Here is an 18,808-nt window from a genome sequence, read left to right on the forward strand (position 1 = left end):
TGTTTGTAAATCAGAAAAATGCTGAACTCCTACAAGTCATTCAGTGATCCACCAAAAGTGTCTGTTTCCCTTTAGGGGATCCAGACGAGAAGGTCAGTTAGTGATTCTGTCACTACCACTGGGGGGTTTCTAGACAGGAGGCTGACTGGGGCAAGTAGCTCCCCACTGGCCTCTCCCCCCCTCAGGTAAACCTTTACAGTATCTAGCGCATAGCGTAGCACGATTGCAGAAAGGAGCAGAACGTGATTGTGGCTGCAGACCCACCCTGGGGCCTCATCTCCGGCAAAAATAAGCCTTTGTGGGTAGAGTGGCTGCACTGTGTCCTGCAGCATTTCTGGCCAGGTGAGGGGCAGCCAGGTGAGGGTTGTCTGTCAGTGGCTACTGCTGCTTCTGGTGCTTGAAAGCTCAGGCCTGTGTCCGCAGTGATTGTATCCAGCCACCTCATTTGCTGGTCTTTTTTGCCAAATGTCTCTGGTTTTTCCAAGGAACGAGGTATTTCCTAATGTCTCTTGCCTGCACATTATATATCCAATAAATTTAAGGTTTAGTTATTCATCCTCCCAATATCTAAACTTCAGCTTCATCATTTGTGCCTCCACTGAGCAGCCTCATTTTACTTCATCTGGCCCTGAATGATTTGTTCCTTTTGTGGGCAGAGGCATTCCCAGTACTCTCCTCCAGCACTGCAGTTCAAAAGGTTGGGGCCCAAGGGTTATGTGAACCGATGGGTAGGAGATGGTGGGCCAGGCCCCTGGTTTTCTTGCCTAAGTTTCTTGTTTCTTGTTTTATTATTGTTGTGAGCCACCCAGAGTTGTGTTTTGCCAGATGACCATGTAAGTCATATCTCTATGTCTTGTTTTCATATGCATCAACAATTTAGATGTCACCAAATTCATGCTTTCTGATAGGCATTTTAGCCCTTTCATTCATAATTACACCTGTTTCTTCACTTCCCCGCATGCATCAACTCCACTCCATAAAATTAGACCGTCTATCACATTATTTTTGTTCCATGCACTTTATATGTGCCGAGCCACAGTCTTGTAGATTTTGACCTCATGGCCCATTATGGCTTTGGTCAGTTGTGGCTTTTGCTGAATGCTGTTTAGGAGACAGAGAAGGAGCTGAATAGGTTTCCCACCCTGGTCATATCCATTCCACCCGCAGCATTGCTTGCTAATGGCAAGGCACAGCAGCCTCTTAGTTGCTTGAAAAGTACTATAATATCTTCCCACCACACTTTCAAAGCTAAACATACCCCCAGAGTCTCTCAGTTGCCTTAGTTGCTCCTTGTAAGGCTTGCTTTCTTGTCCCCTGGTCTCTTTACTTGCCCAGCACTTAAGTCTGAGGACACAGCATAGAGCTAGGATGAACTTCCATGATTTGGAAGCCTTTGGATCTGTTCACCCAGCTCAAAGTTGCATTGGAGTTTTTTAGCAGCCATGTCGATGCTGACTCAACTTGGCTGGCAGGCAACTACAATTCAAGGATCCTTTTCACCTGTACTATTACCAGTCTGGGTTTGCCCCATCTGAGAGCTCTGCGTTTGAGTTCTTCTTTGTTAAGTAAAGACCTTGGTATTTGTTTCAATTAAAGTGCATTCGGTTATTTTCAGCCACTTTTCTAACCTATCCAGATCATTTGGAGGATCTTTGTCTTGGGAAGTCTGTCAGATTTGAGGGACTCTGGGGAAGAAAGGCTTTTCACCTAAGCTCCCCAGAGAGAAACTGGATGGGAGATGGAGCCATCAGACCTGACTTTCCTAGAATGCCGTCTAATAGACATTATTTTCTTGATGTGTGGGAACAGTGGAGGGGGGAGCTGGCATCCACAGCAAGGGGTTCTGGGGATTTGTCCCTCTGTCATTTTGAACTGTGGGTAAGCAATGCTCCTTTTTAAAGAGTCACTTCTGCTTTCAGTTTGAGTTAATTCCTTTGACCTCCCCTTAAGTTCTGGTTCTCCTTGGATTTTTGGATGCAGAGATTGGTCATTCGACCCCTGGAAAGTAGGCTTGCAGGGATGATGATGATGATGATGATGATGATGGAGGGTTGTTGGTGTTGTACTTGTTTGTTGCAACTGGTGTTTCTCTTCAGAACAAATTTTCAGCTTCACTAAATGTGTGGCTTCCTTGGAGAGAAGGGACTTTCCAACACCACATAATTTGCAAGTTTGTGTAATGCTTGACTTTTATCTGCATGAGACAGTCTTTAAAGACAGGAAATAGTTTCTAATGCTAAAAAGTCACTATCCTTATAGTAACAACATATTTGGCATTTTCCCCCAACAGTACTAGTTGCTAGTAAATATCTGAGGTTAATCCAAGCTAGTGGGGATCATCTAAAAAGATGTTTGCAGCCTGGACTCCCATTTTCTGAATATGCCACTCTTTTTCCACTATCTCTGAGTGATGATCTGGAACAAAAGGCAAGAATTAAAATTATTGATTGCCTATATGGCCAAATCTAGAGGTGTATATGAAATGGAAAAAATATTCTGAGCTGAGCTCAGAACAAAACAACCCAGTTGGAATGGTGGATTGGACCATTTTGCATGATCTGATAGAGCAAAATTTGAAATATTTCAAGCACTTTCTAGTAGGGGACAATGAGAATTTGAAACAAGCTACCTGCACCTGCATTTTTCATTTTAGGTCCCCAGAAGAAGGTGATGCTGCAACCCCAGCACTTTCATGCTCAGTGCTACCAGCCACTAAACCTATAGTATAAATTGTCTAAAGAGATGATTTTAAGTTTTCATTATATTTAAGATGCTGTGGTAACAAGCAGTACAATCAGAGTTTGGTTAGCAGCCTGGAAAAAGAAAAGCGCAATACACACAATAAAAACAGGAACACCACTACATGCACTTTATTATAACAAAAAGAAAGGACATTGCCTCCCCCTCACAAAATGCTTATCTACCAGGCAGGTAGCATTCTTTTTCTTATATCCAAAATGGTTGTTCTGAATCTTTGAACATAGAGTTTCCTGAACTGACTCTCCTTTTACCCCACTACCCTCCTTCAGTGAAGTTACACCAATGGCAGTAAGGATGGAGCCCGTGCCTGCTTTTCAGCTGGCGAATGTACTCCCCAAGTCTCACTTTTAAAAAAAAGCAGAAACCAGTTGTTGTAATGGTATGTGGGAATGCCCTTGGGAGACAGGGCAACGAGATGCACCCACGGGAATGGTCAGAGCCCGCAGCAGGAATGTGGGTTGGGGCAAGCAATTCAGAAGGGACCCTCCCTACTTTCTTGGGCTGTAAAGGAGATGGGGGGGAGAGGGGCGGGTGTACTTTTAGACCCGCAAGATTCTATTAATATAGCTTTACAATAGAGTAGAATTAGCTCATCTGGTTGTGTTTCCCGTCTGGCCTACCTTATACGGCTGACAGTTGTGGAACATTAGAACCTAAACAATGTGGAATGGCACGTACTGGTTCTGTTTTGCTTTGGGGCCAAATAGGGTGTTTTGTTCCAAACTTGAGTCATTTTATCCAGACCTGGAACACTCATTTATTTGTACATTTACATTTATTTGCAGCAAAATTCATATAAAATTACAACAATCTGTATCAGTTAAATACATCCCCTCTAGTGACTTGGAACACTCAGTAATGGCTGTTCAGAGAATGAGATTTTGAATTCAGAACATTTCAGGGGTTTTTTTTCTGTCAAATGTACTTTTATAAAATGTATCTCACAAACAAGAACTGTCAGAGGAAGCAAGGTCTTTTTATCAGTTGCCCCGAGACCAAACAGCCTAGGGTCATTAGCCCACCCATCCCCTCCTTTCCAATTTTTTGATGCAAAATTTCAGGCCTTCAGTTTGGTTGACCATTAAAAGTATTATGTCTCCAGGTTTTCAACAGTCAGGGTTATGCCAGAGTATACCCTCTTACCAACCCACCTCTTTGTGGATAGACAGCCAACATCGAACTGAGAAATAAAAGGATAAAAGTCTGTTGTTGGAACCAAAGGAAGCCAAGAAGCTTCAGTGGAGAAAGTGAAGGGTGGGATAACTGGGATGATTTCAAATTTTGGCGAAGACGACTCAGCTGCTCCACATTCAGCCTCCATCCACCTGCAATGGCCACCAGTAATTCCTTGCCAGTTGTCACCCACCCACCTACCCCTGCCACGACAGCTGAACAACTCTGTCTTCTCCCTCCCTCAGGTTTCCCGAGGCTGGTGAGGTATCTCTGCCAGCCCCCTTCCAGGACTTGAGCACCTTCAGTGAATTTTGGGCCAGGCCCCATCAGCTGGACTTCCCTATGGATCCTGAGCAAGACTCCAAGCCCTGTGAAAGTTTGGCTGCCAATCTCTCACCCTTTTCCACTCTGCCTCTTCCACTCTGGCAGGACAACAACGGGATGCCCGGACATGCCGAAGAGCCAGCGGGCAAACCAGAATCCCATAGGTTGAGGTGCCCCCCCATCACTCCTGAGCAGAGTTTCAGCCAGTGGGTGGCTCCCTCGCCCAGCCAAGGCAGGGCTGGGCGTTATGCTGCTTTCTCCGCAGACTTTGCTCCACTGGCGACCTCAGGACCCACCTCTGGGGGCAGGGCAGGCTGGAGCCAACGTCCCCTGTTCCCTTACGTGTGCTGGTGAGGGGTGGAGGCAGCTTCCCTGAGCAGGGGCGCTGAATACGGGCAGGAGGCACCCCAAATATGCCTCCTCCAATGGTGACAAGTGTGTTTATGACCCACAAAGCCCAGCAGGCATCACCGGATGACCACTGGGTAATCACAGGACAGTCCAAGCACTGGAATGTGAGCCCCCCCCGGCATGCTGCTTTCGTTTTGAGCCTGATTTGCCACTCACCGCAGGGCCGAGGGCAAATGTCCTGTTGGGCAGTGCGTGCCAATGGTTTCAATCTCTGTTCTGCTCTCCATACATCTGAGAAGACTCCTTGATCCTAATCCATACCTGTGTCTTTTTACTGGCAACCAGAGCCTGGGCTACCTTTTCAAACACAAGATCTGAGGTCTCCCACAAAGCGTTGCTTTCTGGAGCTCTCGGTTAAGCCTTCATGTGCTACTTCACTTCCTGCAGGCAGCAACATTTCAAGGGTTCCATGAATGTTATCTTTCACTGTCCAAATTCTGGAAATGATTAGTTGGTTTGTCAGTCTACGAAGAGACGTGAAGAGTGGCATAACCGTGGCTGCTCCACTGTTCCGGTTTGGTGTACGCTTGTCACCTTTCAAATATAAAGCGTAACAAAATAACTAATCTTTCCCAATGTTCTGTCCAAGTATTCTTTGGTGATAGGATTTCATAAAATACTTTTTAAAACCCTCTCCCTGCATTTTTGTGGTATCTTGGGATGAGCTCAGGACAAAAACTAATTCAATTCCTATGTAAATCAGGTGTCTGGGATTCCACCGTTGCTTTGGAGGGTCGTGCGCTGCCCGGGGACCTCTGCCAACAACCCTTCTGTCAGGGAGACGCAGCCAGCAGGGAGCCTTCTGCTCGAGGTTCCAAGTCGCATGCCCCCCCACCCCCACCCCCGTTTTCCCCTAAGGTTCAGATCCAGCCACACTTTGAAATGGATGACAAGCTTACCTGGGAAAGAAACAGGACAAAAATTCCTGCAAATTGGATGTATGTTTTATTGAGAATATACAAACAGGGCACTGAACTCCTTTGCCTGATATGGGACCAGTAGTGAAATATTTTAAGAAAACAAAAAGGCACTAATTTTAACACATTTCATGTGTTCTAAGAATATATTTAATACTGTTAATTTGTAGCATAAAATAAAAAGCTACGGCAACCCCTCAAACAGGATGCAAAGTCCCCAAATACCAGAAGCTGCTCCATGGTGCGCAAGAGCCTGGGCCTGCTGAGTTCAGCCGGGAGAAATGGACCGTCCGCCATCTCTACAGGGGCTTGGCCAGGCACCTCCCGGCCCTCCCACAGATGTCAGGGTTCAACCCAGGACCTTCTTCAGGCAAAGCCGGTGCCTTCACCTGAGTCACAGCCCCCCCACAACTCCTCACTGCCCAAAATCCAAATGAGACTTCACTGACTTAAAAGAGGTAACACAGTGAACATTCGTAAACCCCAAGGCTACCCTTTCCCACTACAGAATGGCAACCCAACAGTGTCACGTTCAGCTGGAGATACCAGAGAAATTTATGACAGATGGGGCAGCCAAACCAGTCCTCAGACACAATATCTCACCTCCACCCCACCCCCCAAAGTAAAATAAAAATGCACATGAAATAGCAGAACAAATGCTTTTCACCCCTTAACAAGACAATCCACATGACCTTGTTTGATTTCAGCCAGGACTTTCCTTGGGAGGGCCAGCACTTCTAACCTCCCCGCTAATCTGAGGCATCAATTGTTGCAATGAGGAAATGGAAGGCCTTCCACGGTCCATGGCTATACTTGCCAATTTGAAGCTGAGCCTATGCACGCTCCTTACCAGCTAGCGGAACTAATTTCTGAGTGACCTTACAAGGGTTCCACTTCAAGGTTATATCAAATACCTTACATCAAAATGCACAGACTGAAAAGACCCTCACAATTATCCAGAGGGTAGCTGGTTTCTACAGGAAGGTCTCTGAACACACCAGATATAAGCAAAAGCAAGGACAGCTCATCCTTGGTGACATTCACAAATAAGAGCGCATCCAGCTTTTCTAGGTAGGAAAAAATGAAACAGTAAAGTAGCAAACATCTGGATGCTATTAAAATGTACCATCAAATCAATTTAGTATGTTACACCTGAACTGCCTTTATCAGCTCTGATAGAAGCTGCTCCGAGTCTAATCTCAGATGGATGTGAAGGGGGTCCACTGTCCGCTTCTCCTCCTGTGGCCTTTGAAAATGGCTTGAGACTCACTTGCATAGTTGTTTGTGAAGCCCTGACCTCTGTTTACCAGACAGAAAGCAACCAAGGGTGGAGCTAACCAAGGAAACTGGGAAGGGCTGGTTGTTCTACAGGTAGTACAGCGGAATTACGACCAGGTCATTCCCAAGTGCCCTTGCTCACTCTGTGGCTCATCAAGGCAAAACATTTACACGCAGCCAGCTTAGATACTGCCCTGAAGGATTAGGCCAGCTGTGCTGCAGAATTATTACTGTTTGGCAGGCTGACATTTAGTGCAGCTTAAGCGTTCCTAACACAAGGCTCAGTAGTACTACTGCAGTAATTCAAACGTGCTCAGGCACTTTCTAGAACAGCCACAGCGTGGTCTCTTACGGAGGGTCTGGAAGCATCCCGGCAAGGCTAATCCGCGCTTCTTCAGGCAGTAAAACTGCTCCTTTCCCCAGACCGTCAGCCACCTGCCCAGCCCCGCTGGAGAGCCGAAATGCTTTGGACCAAATTGCTCCAATCGCTTCCCTTCAGCACCTTTTATCCTCGGATTAAGGCACTTTAACGCCGAGCTGAACACGTAATGCCGGAGGCCCAGCGGGGCAAGAGACCAGGGCCAGCGGACTTTTAAGAACATCACCTAGGGAGTCAAGGTCTTCACATGCTAAAACCAACATTCAAGTTTCTCCATTACCATATTTCACTGTGTTTAAACTCAGCACAGAGGCACAACCAATTTTACGAGGACTTTGTACTCCTGTGCCCCTATGTGGAAAACAAAGCCTGAGGGAGATCTTTTGAGTTACTGTGGCATTCCCTGTAACTGATTATCAATGCTTAGTTTTTGCTTTTTAAAAAAAAAAACTTTTGTTGATTTTAAAGGAGTAACTGTAGTTTCACCAAAGTTTGCACAAAGTTTCTTCTAAAAAGGTATATCTAGTGCCTGCAGTATCATTGCAGATATAAAAAACTGAATCAAACAACATAAGTTTAGGCAGGTATATGGCAAATGAATTAATTATACAAACAATTATAAAAATGACGATGAGGAAATGCATTTCTCAAAAAGTTTGCTGTAATTTATTCTAAATCAATGGCAAACTCAAAAAAAAAAACTGTCTTTTTAGCACAGAAGCATCAAAAATTACCTAAAGACATAATTATTCTAATTGCTTAACCTGATTATGTGCTCTCAAGTCTTCCATGCCTCATAAAAATGCATTTTCATTATTGTTTGGAGTTAGACACAGTTATTTAGAATTCTCTTCCTGAGCAAAATATCCATCTCAACCAGGAAACTGGATGTTTCAACCCCTCCCCCTCTACCTAGATAGCACCACAATCAGCTCACAGTTCAAAATCCTTCTAGGAGAAACTGCAAATGCCGGACAATCGGGTGCATTCCAAAGAGCGCTGTCAGGCTGTGAAATCACTGCAAGATGGAAAAATGGGCAATTGGCAGTCCATATGATGTGCCATTAACCATCGCACTTCAAATGATGCTCAAAATAGCCAGAAAAAGGAAGCAGCAATGTAGAGGTGAGCCAGCAGATCATTCATTTTCATCAGGATTCTGGAGGTCAATTATTTTGACATGCGTGAAAGGAAAGAGCCCTTTTCTCCCATGGACTTCTCCTTCCCACTGACCATTGATATTCATCCTTGTGACCTTCACAATGTCACCAACCTGCAAAATGGAAAAGCAATAAATATATGTAGGACAAAGTTGGAAAGATTCAAGTTATTTCTTCTTACAAGAATTTCATTTCAAGAACATTCTTATGTTCCTTCAATTAATTTGCGTATACCCACATGCTAACTCATAAAAGAAAATGCACATCAGATCAGGACCTCAGCCCACCTAGGCCAGTCTTCTGCGTCATCAGATGCGTTTGGGAAGCTCACAATCTGGACGGCCTCTTGTTCTGGGCTTCCCAGCCACCCCTACCTGAAGCAGGCTGCCTTTGAGTCAGAAGGTCAACAGCCTCAGAAGCAAATAGAGTTGGCTCCTCCACAAACATGTCCAGTTCTCTTCTAAAACTGCCCAAATTGGCTGCCATTCCCACAGTGTCAATCAAAACATTACATAGTTTGATTATGTGCGAAGTCAAAAGGCATCATCTTCTAGGGGTCCTGAATCCTCCTGCATTGGTTTCAATGGATGATCTCAAGTTCTAACTTTGTAAATGAGGAAAAAAACTTTTCTCTCTCCACAATGTTTATAGGGTTGACATTTTTACCAAGTTTCCACCCTTCCCTAGTCAAAAAACAGGAGTCTGGTAGCACCCTTTGTGGTGCTCCTTCCTTTTCTCCTCTTGATTTTCAGCTGCCATAGACTGACATGGTTCTACCCCAATGCAGGCTCCCGTTAATGTACAAGTAACATTTGGATTTTTATGCTAGTGTAAACACCGAAATGTAATTACAGTTAACAATATAAAATGTTTTTAATATAAATTGATCAGCAGAATAAAAAATGGGAAACGAGGCCTGGAAAACTGTTATTCCGGGAACTCAAAAGATCTGACCAATGTTCTTCCTTGTGCCTTTATTAAAAAAAAAAAGCAGAAATATGACCAACACCCCATATCAACAATTGCTGTAATTCCAGGACAGATTCCTCCTTCCAGCACTGTGTAATTCTTTTAGTCCATAAAACCTTGATGTCTTAATCATGTCCAAACACTTGCAACACAACCAAGAAAATCTATATCTTTAACATACAGTCTAGAGCCATATTAAGAATCCAGTGATTTCGGTCATAACAGGTAAGGGTAACCCCGGCAGTTAATGTTCCAGCTACTGAGTTGTGTCTCCACAGCAAGTGGATTGCAATCAATCTTTATTACATGTGCAAAAGGAATATTTTTGCTGTACTACATTGTAGGAAATTTTATGTTATTTAAAGCAATTCTCCACTGGTTTAGCAGGACAGGATATTCAAGATTGCTCTTCCTTAAAAAAAGGATTCCTGGCTTAGAAGCCACATTTAATTTTCCCCAACCATTTGCAAATGTGGAACTTAGGAAGCAGTAATGCCATCAGGATCAAATACATAGAATAACTAACTAGAATTAAGCAGGAAGCTTCCTGAAGTAAATCAGTCTTATTTTTTTGATTTTGTGAAAATTTTGCAAACCAATTTCTAGCTGAGCTAATTCAAAGTATATTGAATTACATTATGAAACAGCTAGTTTACTGACCCAATTTTTTTCCCCTGTTTTTTTAGAAACTTGGACTATTCCATAATCTGCATCTTTCATAGGCAAAAGCATTAACATTGTATTTGCAACCCAGGCTTTCCATACATATCCTGGGGCATTAAGTGCAGGTATCGAAACTGATCCCAGCACAAATGGGGGACTCATTACTTACTAAGGTGTCAAATAATTTATTTTATTTATAATTGATTTCTAAGGCCCTCCCACTGGCTAATGTCTGAGTGGCTTACACAGGATTAAAAAGATTAGTAGAAGCAGCAGCAATAAAAGACCTCTGTGCCAGGGAGGAAAAAACAAGATTGAGCATACAACATCCAGTTACAAAATCATCACACAGCAATCAGCAGGGCCATTCCAGCCCTGGGCCTGTTGGATCTTGAGTGCTCTCCCACTAACTATGATTATGACGATTATGATCTGTTAGATTTCCATCCCACCTCTCACTCAGGAGCTTCCCCCCTCCTATTGTTCCCCACTACCTCCCGGGTCTTCTCAAGCTGAGATCAAAGAGAAGCATCTGTTAATGGGATGATGATGGACTGATTCACTCCTTGCCAGCAGCTCTCCTGCCCTCAAGCCAATAAAATGTGGTCTCTTTCTCTTTCTATGGATCAGCTCAAAGTATTTATGTGCAAAAAATGGTTCGAATGACAACTTGAAAGCTGGTTCTCCTTTGGGAAAGCAAAGTCCTTCAAAACCCCTCATAAAAAAGGTGGGGCTTCTTTTGGTGCCCTCAAGTCAGCCTTGATTCCTGGCGACTACCTGGACAAATTCCTGCAGTTTTCTTGGCAAGGTTTTTCAGAAGTAGCTTGCCACTGCCTCCTTCCTAGGGCTTAGAGCACACGACTGGCCCAGGGTCCCCCAGCTGGCTTCGTGCCCAAGGCAGGACTAGAACTCAGGGTCTTCCAGTTTCTAGTCTGATCCCTTAACCACTACACCAAAGTGGCTGTCCACAAAAAGATTAGCATTGATATAAAGGATAAAAGAGAGGCTTCTTTCGTTCCTTCACCAAGATTCACTTACCATTAAGTTTATATAAGAAAATTGCAACATTAAAAAGAAAAAAAAATCCAAAGACCATCTTTTGCACAGCCAAAAGAAATGCTAGTTGGGCAAAAGAGGCCATCTGAGACTGCAGACTTCACTTGCCCTTCATATTTTAAGAAAAATCTGCAAGTATCCAGAGGGAGAATATAAATCCATTTTATCGCCTCTGAATTAAATTCTTAAAAATGGTTCGTTTAATCTAATTTATCTAATCTTTTATCTAACTGAGATAAAATTATAATGTATCATGAGGCTAAAAAGCAGTATAGCAAAACTTTAACAATACGGCAGAAAATGGAAAAGTTTGGTTTTAATGCTAAAAAGTTGAGGGTTGAGAGGAAAATTCTTGACAGTCACAGAATATGGGGGAATGGGGAATCCATCTTTAAAATTATTTAATCAAGCAGCTCATTTGGACATGCGATTCCATTTATACTGGAAGACAGAGCAAAACGATGGATTCAGACAGAAGACTTGCAAGGGTTGGGTAAGTCTAAGGGTCTTCCCCCCCCCCAAAGGATCTTGTAAAAGCAAGCAATATAAATAATATATTTACAAAGGCTATGTTTCAGGTGTGGAGGAAGAAAAGTCCAGAATTGAAAAAGGGCAGCTTTCCATCATCCCCCGTGATGGTGTGTCCTGATTCTTATAATCTATCTAGGACAATTCCGTTCATGTTATGGAGACAGTGTGGTTTATTTACGATAAGAGATTTTTATAATAAATTGTTATACAGTAAGGAAGAGAGAGAATCTAAAGTAGGCAACCAGATGTCCTGGTTAACGTGGATTCAACTTAAATCCTTTTGCATCTGAAGGTAATACATAAATGGCATTTAACCTCAGTATGAATAGTGTGCACATGTCTGTGTGTGTGTCTGTGTGTCTGAGAGAGAGAGAGAGAGAGAGGAAGTATAAACCTGAGTTGGTGCTGTTACACATAACAGCTACTCCTTGTTTAGCAAATGCCACGGATGGTGACCGTTTGCAAATATGATGGTAATAAATGGTAGTAAAAAAATCATTTCCTGACCAATGTGTGCACTTCGACCAAATTTTGTGTGCCTGACAACAATGCACACCGGAATGAGAGTAACACTACTGCAGCTGCATGAGAAAACTTGATCTAAATGAGGCAGCAGCAACCAGCGATCTTCGCAGAGTCTCTTTCTCTGTCATGTGGTTTGCTTAGTGAACATTTTGCTGGAATGAACTACAGTCACTAAACAAGGAGAGAGTGCATATAAGAGAGAGAATACTAACCCGATTAATAAAGAATTTAATATATTTTACTCCTGGGTGCCAGATCTATAACAAATCAACCCTAAATGCGCAGGGGACCAAATCGTAATGTTATCAAAATGGAGTAAAATAAAAATAATTTAAAAAGCAGCACAGCAGAAAATGAAATCAGAGACAGTGCTAAAAGAGGAAGCTTAATTATAGGAAGAAAGATGAAGAAACATTCACCAGTGGACCCACAGCTGTTATCTGATCTTTTAAAAACCTTGCAGATCAAGCTCTGATGCTCCCTGTGAGAAGGCTGCTGCCAGGCATCCTCTTAACTTCTTTATGAAGGACAGACTTTAGACAGCCAGGGTGACGTCATAGTTAAGGTGCTGGGCTACAAGCAAAGACACCCAGATTCTGGTCCACCTTTGGCCAGAGAAGCTCCCTGGGTAATTTTGGGGCCATCTTTCTCGCAGCCCAACCTACCTCCAAGGGCTGCATGTATGGATGCATTTCAGATATTTATAAGGCTGGATGACTCAAGCAATGTGACTCTTGTGAGAAAATAGAAGGAAGTACCATGCATGCTGCCTTTAGTTCCTGAATAAATCTCTTTCCTTATTAACAGCAGAACCTTAGTGAGGGCTAGGACTTTTGCCAGAATCTGGGGGCTCAGCAAAATGCCTAGACAAAGGACCAAAGAGCTTGGAGTATCCGTTTAGCCTGGTTTCTCAAGCCTGCGCCTGGGACCTGCCTTCCAAGCCACCTGTGGCTGACAATGGAACGCCGGGGCTGCCCTTACAGAACACAGAGCAGAATCAGAGGTGCTGCTGATTTGCCCCTTTAGCATGCAAGAAAGATGACTGGCCCCTTACATGGTCCACAGCACATTCCCCCTGCTCTGTAGACAGCTGGCAAGGCAGAATGAAGCAGACAGACACTGCAACCCCACCTCCGCTAATCTGTTTGCCTTTTTTAAAAGCAGGCCAGCATTTAACAAGAGCAGCCCTACCTGCCCTCGAAGCACCACGGCCCACCCTGTCCCTTCCTCCTGCCTTGCCTGGGAACTCCCTCCCAAAGCTGACTTTGGCCTTTGTGCGGCAGCCAACAAAGGCATGCTTGAGAGGCTCAGCACAAGCCTCACTGCCGGCCTTGTGCTCCACTGAAGGGACAGGGGATATTTCCTTCCCAAAGAGAAAAAGACTGCAGAGAGCTATCTGTTGGTCTCGCATGCTGGAAAGAGCAGCTGCGTGGAGGACTCAGTGAACCCAGGCATGCTATCCTTTGGCTGAAACTGCAATGTACTTCTGTCAAAATCTTGCACCACAAGGAGGCAAAGTGTTTCATCAAAGTCAGAGAAAGATGATAATGGCTTACTTTTAATGGGAAATGTCTGAATGGCACATCGCAGATTTGAACGTGAGTTCAAAAAGAGGACTTTTTGAACAGAGTTATTTCACCCTCAGGAAAGTTATGTGGGAGATTTGGGGATGGCTGGGAAGACACAGATTGCTAAAAGGGACAAGATACCTCCAGCACCACAGTCAGCCATCTAATCCCACCGACGCTGACACAGCCTGGAATTTTCCTTTGCTCCAAACTAGGGATGTGCAGGTGGCTTCTGGGTAAACCACAACACATGAATGTGAACAGACCTGATGGACCCAAAAGCAGTAGCTCTCAGCAGAAGTACTGGGAGAGGGTAAGAGCAGGAGGCGGGACACCAGTGGAAGAGGACCAGCCCCCTGCATTCTTTCACCATACAGGCACTGGTGAGGGAATGGTGGGGAGCCGTTGGGAAGAAAGTGGTGGGGCAGGTGGGGGTCTATTCTGTGCAGGGATATGCTGAGACGACCAAGGAACAGGGGCGCAGGCCAGGCCAAGGGAGCAATGGCAGCACCGGTTATCTTCTGGGGCGGGGAGGAGAGAGAGGGGCAAGGCTACTCACCCCATAAGATCACTCTGGGATGCCAGTGGGTTTTTTACTGGCCCAAAATTGGAACAACAAAAATATTCCAGGTTTTGTTTTGCCGAACTGTGGTTGACCCAGAACAGTTAAGCAGAACTTACAGAACATAATGTATTTATTTCACATTTGAAACAAAACAAATTCCCCTACTGCAAATCCTTGGAATGCACATGCCAACCTTCTGTTCTGTTTGCAAGGTCAAGCTGAGGGCACAAGCCAGCCAGGCATTCTCTTACACATGGCCTGAGCTTTAATGTTTTTTAAACATAGATTTCAGTATTTTAATTCTGTAAGCTGCTATGGAAGCTTTTAAGTCAAAGAACACCAATCTTAACATCCTTGTGTCATTCACTTCAATGGGGGTTGGGCAAGAACTGTTTCTCCCCAGAATATGCTGTTTTGCCTGTTGAATTAATAAGCAACAACCCCTCCCAGTTCACTGTATCTTAACAGGAAACAAAGGAACCAATATGTCTACTTATAACCATCTGACAATCCTGATGATACTCCTATCAGCAGCATCAAAGCTATGTGAAGACCCAGCAACTTTGTTTGTTAGATGCCAACAAATCAGGCCTGGCCTCAATGGACAAATAACCCCTTCCCCCCATCTGACATCACCTAAATAAAGGAATGCAAAATATCCTTAAAGCTGAGCTCAATTCTTGGCAACTTCATGGACACATCTGTGTAGTGTTCTTGGCAGGAAGCAGGAAGTGGTTTGCCGCTGCTGTCATCTGAGATTTTTTGTCAACCTCCCAGTCTGCAGTTCACAGTCTTAAGGTTGTTTTGTGGGGGAAAGGGGTTCAAATCTCATTAAATCAGTAGGAAAGTCAGGCCATGTTTAGCTTCTCAAGGTAAACCAAGCATCAAAGATCTCCACTTGCAAGCTATTGACAGTGATTAAATACCACCACTTTGGAAACATCCACAGATGAACCCAAGATATGCCAAGGAAAATTCATATGAAAATGAAGGGAGAGCTGAGGAGTCCTCTCACATATGAATCATTTCCTGGGGCAACAGCACACATCCAGATGCATGATTTAGCGGCAGCTCCCACCCTTTCCATCTCTTTCCTCCCCATTTTCTTTCTCTCTCTCCTTCCCTGTAGTTCTCCATTCATTCAATCCTTTAATAGACAGCCTGTCATTCTGTCACAAGAAGCTGTATCAATCAACTGAAAACAGCATGGTTTAATAGCAGCCTGGATATGGAAGGGAGCAGAAGGGGAAACAAAATCAAAAGCGCCTTGACGTTTTTAAAGTGGACAACAAAGAAAAGCGTTTTCTATAATCACCCAACCAGGAGGAAATTTTTAAAGCTCTTTTGGCAGAATTCAAAATATTGGTACTGAGAAGAAGGAAGAGAGGCTATGGCAACATCAGATATAAGAAATACAAAGTGTAAATGTATGATAAAAATGATGGGGTAACTTGACAAAAGAATTACAGTAAGAAGGCAAGTTACTGTTTTTTTACTACATTCTTCAAGACAAAAAGGAAAGGATTAAGAAATACAACCATGAAAGAAAGCTTAGGCTGTAAACCTGTATCAGAGTAAGCCCTGCTACAGTGGGAGATCACTTTAGTCCAAACATGCTCAGAACTGAATTGTTAAAGATGTGGTAATAGGATTGAACAAAACAGTACATATAACAACATAACTGGACATTTACACTGAGACTTGCCTGAGAAATGAAATGAAATGAAATATATATATATATATAGAGAGAGAGAGACTGAGCATGTTCAGCAGCTATGGAATGAGGGAAAAGTAGTGACTGAGAAGTGCCAGAGGCTTGTTTGTTACAAGCCTTAGAAACATAACTATAAGGCACCTTCAAAGTTTGTGTATGAAATAACTCTTTGTTCTAAATACATGACTTTAATGCTTCTTTGAAACTCACTTGTGATTCCTGCCCATTCACCCAATCTGGAGAAATGCTAAATCAGCCCCATCCTGGGTAGCAGTCAGTATTGGTCTAGGACCTAACAGCCCAGGTTCAGCGGAAGGAAGGAACGTGGAATACTTGTAGAAGACTGTTTTGCCTAAGTATTTAGAATGTGAGTAGTCAATCTGTTACCACCACCTTTAATAACATTCAAGGATCTTTAGTAAGCCTTACAGAAGCAGACTCACTAATGGCAGAAACACCTCAAGGATTGCAAAACCTGAACATTTCAGCTGTATTACCCCACACCAAGCCTAATCACAAAATAGACACAGGCAGAGTTTTGCCAGGGGTGTAAGAAGTTTCCCCCAACGGGGCTAGCAGGCCACACTTAAGAGTGACAGTAGGAGGTGGAATAAAAACATTCAGCTATCCACGAGTCTGTGAAAACCACAGAGCAGAGAGAATGAGCTAAATCCCTGTTTGGGACAGGCCCTTCCAACCGGATGAGGCAACTGAATGAAGCTGCTCCAGCTGAAAGGCTTACCTCTAATGCCAAGGCAGTCTTGTCATAAGCACACGGAACCCTCTTTTGAATAGCTTTGGCATAGACTGGTCCATTCTGGGTTGATGGCAAGGGACTGACGATGGCCCCAGGAGAATGGGTTGCACTGGGAAGAGGGCTGGAGGTCTGAGGCTGAGCATAGGCATGAGCAGGCTCGGGAATCCCGTAGCTGTTGGAATTCCTGCTGCCCTGCTTCCCATGAGGAGAGGATCTCACAAGCTTCTCAACATATGGAACGGGGATCATCCCAATGCGGCCGTCTTTGTTTCTGGCACTCCACCACTGGTCTTCAGGCTTCTCAACGATGACGAGTATCTCCCCCTTTTTAAATGGTAGATCCTCCGCATCGTTACCAGGAAAGTCATAAAGAGTCCGAACATATTCCACATTCTCTTCTGCAGCAGGTGCAACGGAGCCAGAACCAGAACCCATCAGTGGATACCTGAAGACAACATGGGAATTATTCAACCTCTTAAGAAATTGTGAAGTCCTCATAAAATTATCTTTTGTTCTCTAGTCACCTCACTGCTCAACTATTGCAAAGCACTCTACACAGGGCTGCCCTCAAAGCCCATCTGGCCCAGAATCTGGCGGTGTGAGCAGCAATGGACGCGCCTTGGTATGCACACATGACACCACTGCATTGGCTACGGGTTTCCTTCCGGGTGCAATTCAAGGTGCTGGTCATCACCTATTGAGCCCTACACGGCATAGGGCCGGTTATCTGAGGGGCTATCTCCTATGGTTTCTGCCCAGCTGATATGAGCCAACAAGGTTGGCGCCCTTGAGATCCCTTCAATTAAACAGTTTCATCGTTTGGGACCCAGGGCACGCCTTCTCTCCTGTAGCGCCTGCCCTCTGAAATGAAGTCCCCCCCCCAACCCCAGAGCCAAGTGGATCATACCCATACGGTTCTGAAGAGCCTTAAAGGCCGGCTGTTCTCCCAGGCCTTGAGGAGAGCGGTTGGAGCCCTTGCAAGTTTTGTTGATATACAGCTTTTGTATTATAGGCCAGATTTGCCATCTTGTTCTTTATTTTGTCCTTATCTCATTGGCTTTTGTTGGTTTTGCCTTTTTGAACTATCTTGGCTTTTATTCTGTTGGCCATATTATGGGCTGCCCAGATTTATTCTGGAGTCAGGCAGCATCTAAATCAAACACATTCAGTTAAATATGTACCTTGTCTCCAAAGAAAGCCCGTGAACATCCATGCCTAAATGGGGGGCTTGAATTCTATAAGAGTTTAACTCAGTGTTTCTCACCCTCAGCCACTTTAAGCTGGGTGGACTTCAACTCCCAGAATTCCCCAGCCAGCCATGCTGGGTAGGGAATTCTGGGAGTTGAAGTCCACCCAGCTTAAAGCGGCTGTGGGTGAGAAACACTGGTTTAACTGATACTATTTCCCTGAAAAGTTTTTGCTGTTGCGAGCCTTTTAAATTTAACACATATAACAACAAAGCAAACGAAAGGTTTGAAACCGCCGCCTTTATAAAGCCCCTTCCGCGTGAGGCTCCCAGCCCCCTACGGTGGATTGAGCTCTGCGGGCTGCGCGAGGAAAGCGCCCCCACTCGGGCGGCGGCTGACCTGGGCGCGGGCTCGAGCAGGGTGGTGGTGTCCAGGTAGTGGACCTTGTAGAAGTCGAGCAGCGCCGGCAGGTGCTCGAACTCCTGGTCGCCGATCTTGAAGCGCCGCCCGGGCAGCGAGTTGATGATATAGTGCGAGACGCGCGCGTTCTCCGAGACCGACAGCACGTAGTCGCCGGGGCAGGTGGAGGAGTCGCGCACCAGGAACGTCCCGTGCCGCTGCCCCTGCAGCCGGCTCTGCGCCTCCGCGCGCGACAGCGGGCCCGCGTACCACGACGCCCGGTCCGACGGGTCGAAGCGGCGCGCCGAGGGCCCCGCCGAGGCGGGCGGCGGGGCGGGCGGCGGCGGCGGCGACGACATCATGGCGGGCGGGGCTCTCGGGCTTTGATCCGGCCTTACCGCCGCGCCCGCCGGAGCCCGCGCGAAAATGGCGACCGCAGCGGAGCGGGGGTAGGAGGAGGGCGCGCGCGCCC

At 45.0% G+C, this 18,808-nt stretch overlaps 2 protein-coding genes across 2 annotated transcripts in view; both read right to left on the reverse strand.

The window, feature by feature from the left end:
• Positions 1-18,808, reverse strand: part of CCDC74B (coiled-coil domain containing 74B) — a 172,107-nt gene that overhangs the window by 83,431 nt on the left and 69,868 nt on the right. The gene's annotated exons all lie outside the window — the stretch shown is intronic.
• Positions 5,591-18,712, reverse strand: CRKL (CRK like proto-oncogene, adaptor protein). The gene is made up of 3 exons (XM_063315299.1): positions 18,337-18,712; positions 16,736-17,195; positions 5,591-8,515 (listed from the first exon to the last, which is right to left on the reverse strand). The coding sequence occupies exons 1-3, from the start codon at positions 18,696-18,698 to the stop codon at positions 8,381-8,383; spliced, it is 957 nt and encodes a 318-aa protein (XP_063171369.1). The 5' UTR covers positions 18,699-18,712; the 3' UTR covers positions 5,591-8,380.

This window comes from Candoia aspera, chromosome 15 (genome assembly GCF_035149785.1).
Source record: "Candoia aspera isolate rCanAsp1 chromosome 15, rCanAsp1.hap2, whole genome shotgun sequence".
NCBI lineage: Eukaryota > Metazoa > Chordata > Lepidosauria > Squamata > Boidae > Candoia > Candoia aspera.

Bases quoted from the DNA above. Each gene is read 5' to 3' on its own strand.
- CRKL (XM_063315299.1), bottom strand. From the start codon at position 18,698: ATGATGTCGTCGCCGCCGCCGCCGCCCGCCCCGCCGCCCGCCTCGGCG. The intron at 17,196-18,336 runs GTCAGCCGCCGC...TGTTGTCTTCAG, and splicing joins CTGCTCGAGCCCGCGCCCAG to GTATCCACTGATGGGTTCTG. The intron at 8,516-16,735 runs GTAAGCCTTTCA...TCCATTTTGCAG, and splicing joins AGACTGCCTTGGCATTAGAG to GTTGGTGACATTGTGAAGGT.